Source organism: Buceros rhinoceros, unplaced genomic scaffold (assembly GCF_000710305.1).
Source record: "Buceros rhinoceros silvestris isolate BGI_N320 unplaced genomic scaffold, ASM71030v1 scaffold19899, whole genome shotgun sequence".
NCBI lineage: Eukaryota > Metazoa > Chordata > Aves > Bucerotiformes > Bucerotidae > Buceros > Buceros rhinoceros.
Genome location: NW_010432365.1, coordinates 1 through 761, shown reverse-complemented (window position 1 = coordinate 761; position 761 = coordinate 1). Strand labels below are relative to the sequence as shown.

General features: G+C 44.9%; 1 protein-coding gene across 1 annotated transcript in view; it reads right to left on the bottom strand.

Moving 5' to 3' along the window:
* LOC104500157 (protein-glutamine gamma-glutamyltransferase 6-like) overlaps positions 1 to 210 on the bottom strand; it is a 12,581-nt gene extending 12,371 nt beyond the window's left edge. The window contains exon 1 of the mRNA XM_010143763.1: positions 60 to 210. Within this exon, the coding sequence (XP_010142065.1) occupies positions 60 to 210 (151 nt within the window). The remainder of the gene's footprint in view (positions 1 to 59) is intronic.
* Positions 211 to 761: the final 551 nt, after the last annotated feature.

Sequence of the window (761 nt, the reverse complement as noted above, 5' to 3'; positions counted from 1 at the left end):
AGATGCACAACGAGAGATCATCTGTCTTATATGAATGGATGAGAGGTATTTGAGGACACGAGCTGGAGCATTGGACAAATAAATCAATCTGACTGAATTTAGCTCCGTCCAAAGTGACAACAGGACCCCGCTGGGATTCCTGTTCTGGTAGGACACCTTCGTGTCCTCGAGGAATTCTGATGACTTAATGTGCTTGGAGTTCTCCGACATCGTGCCCTCCTGCAAACATACTGTTATTAAGGTCCGTGGTTTAAAACCCATCAAGTGGCTCCTGATATATTAAATGCTAAACTACATCTTTGGCAAGTGAGTATGTATCTCATCATCCTTGCAGGACTGGTTTCCATTCTATAGTTCATGTTTTATTGCCATGCTCAAACTCGAGCAGTTATACTGTCTTTGGGAGGGACAGTCCTCTGTGTTTGTATCCACCCTCTGAGACCCCACGTAGCGCACCCGCAGCGTTGTGCTGCAAGTTTTGGCAAATGCTCATGGCAAGTACCTTGGTGAGGATTCTTCCAAATCACTTTTATTAATGCTAGTATCATAAATGCCATGGGGTTAAGGGGCAGGGGGTAGGATGGGGGGGCATGACTGCCACCACTTTAAAGAGAATTAAAAGAAAACAGTAACAAAAAAGTGGGATGGAGAGGATGAATTAAGGCCCATGGCACCATGCACTATTACGGCCGGGATCTTCAAACAAGCGTCCAAGTCCATCTCATAATATATGGCACAGCAATGAAGTACTAAGTGAGATC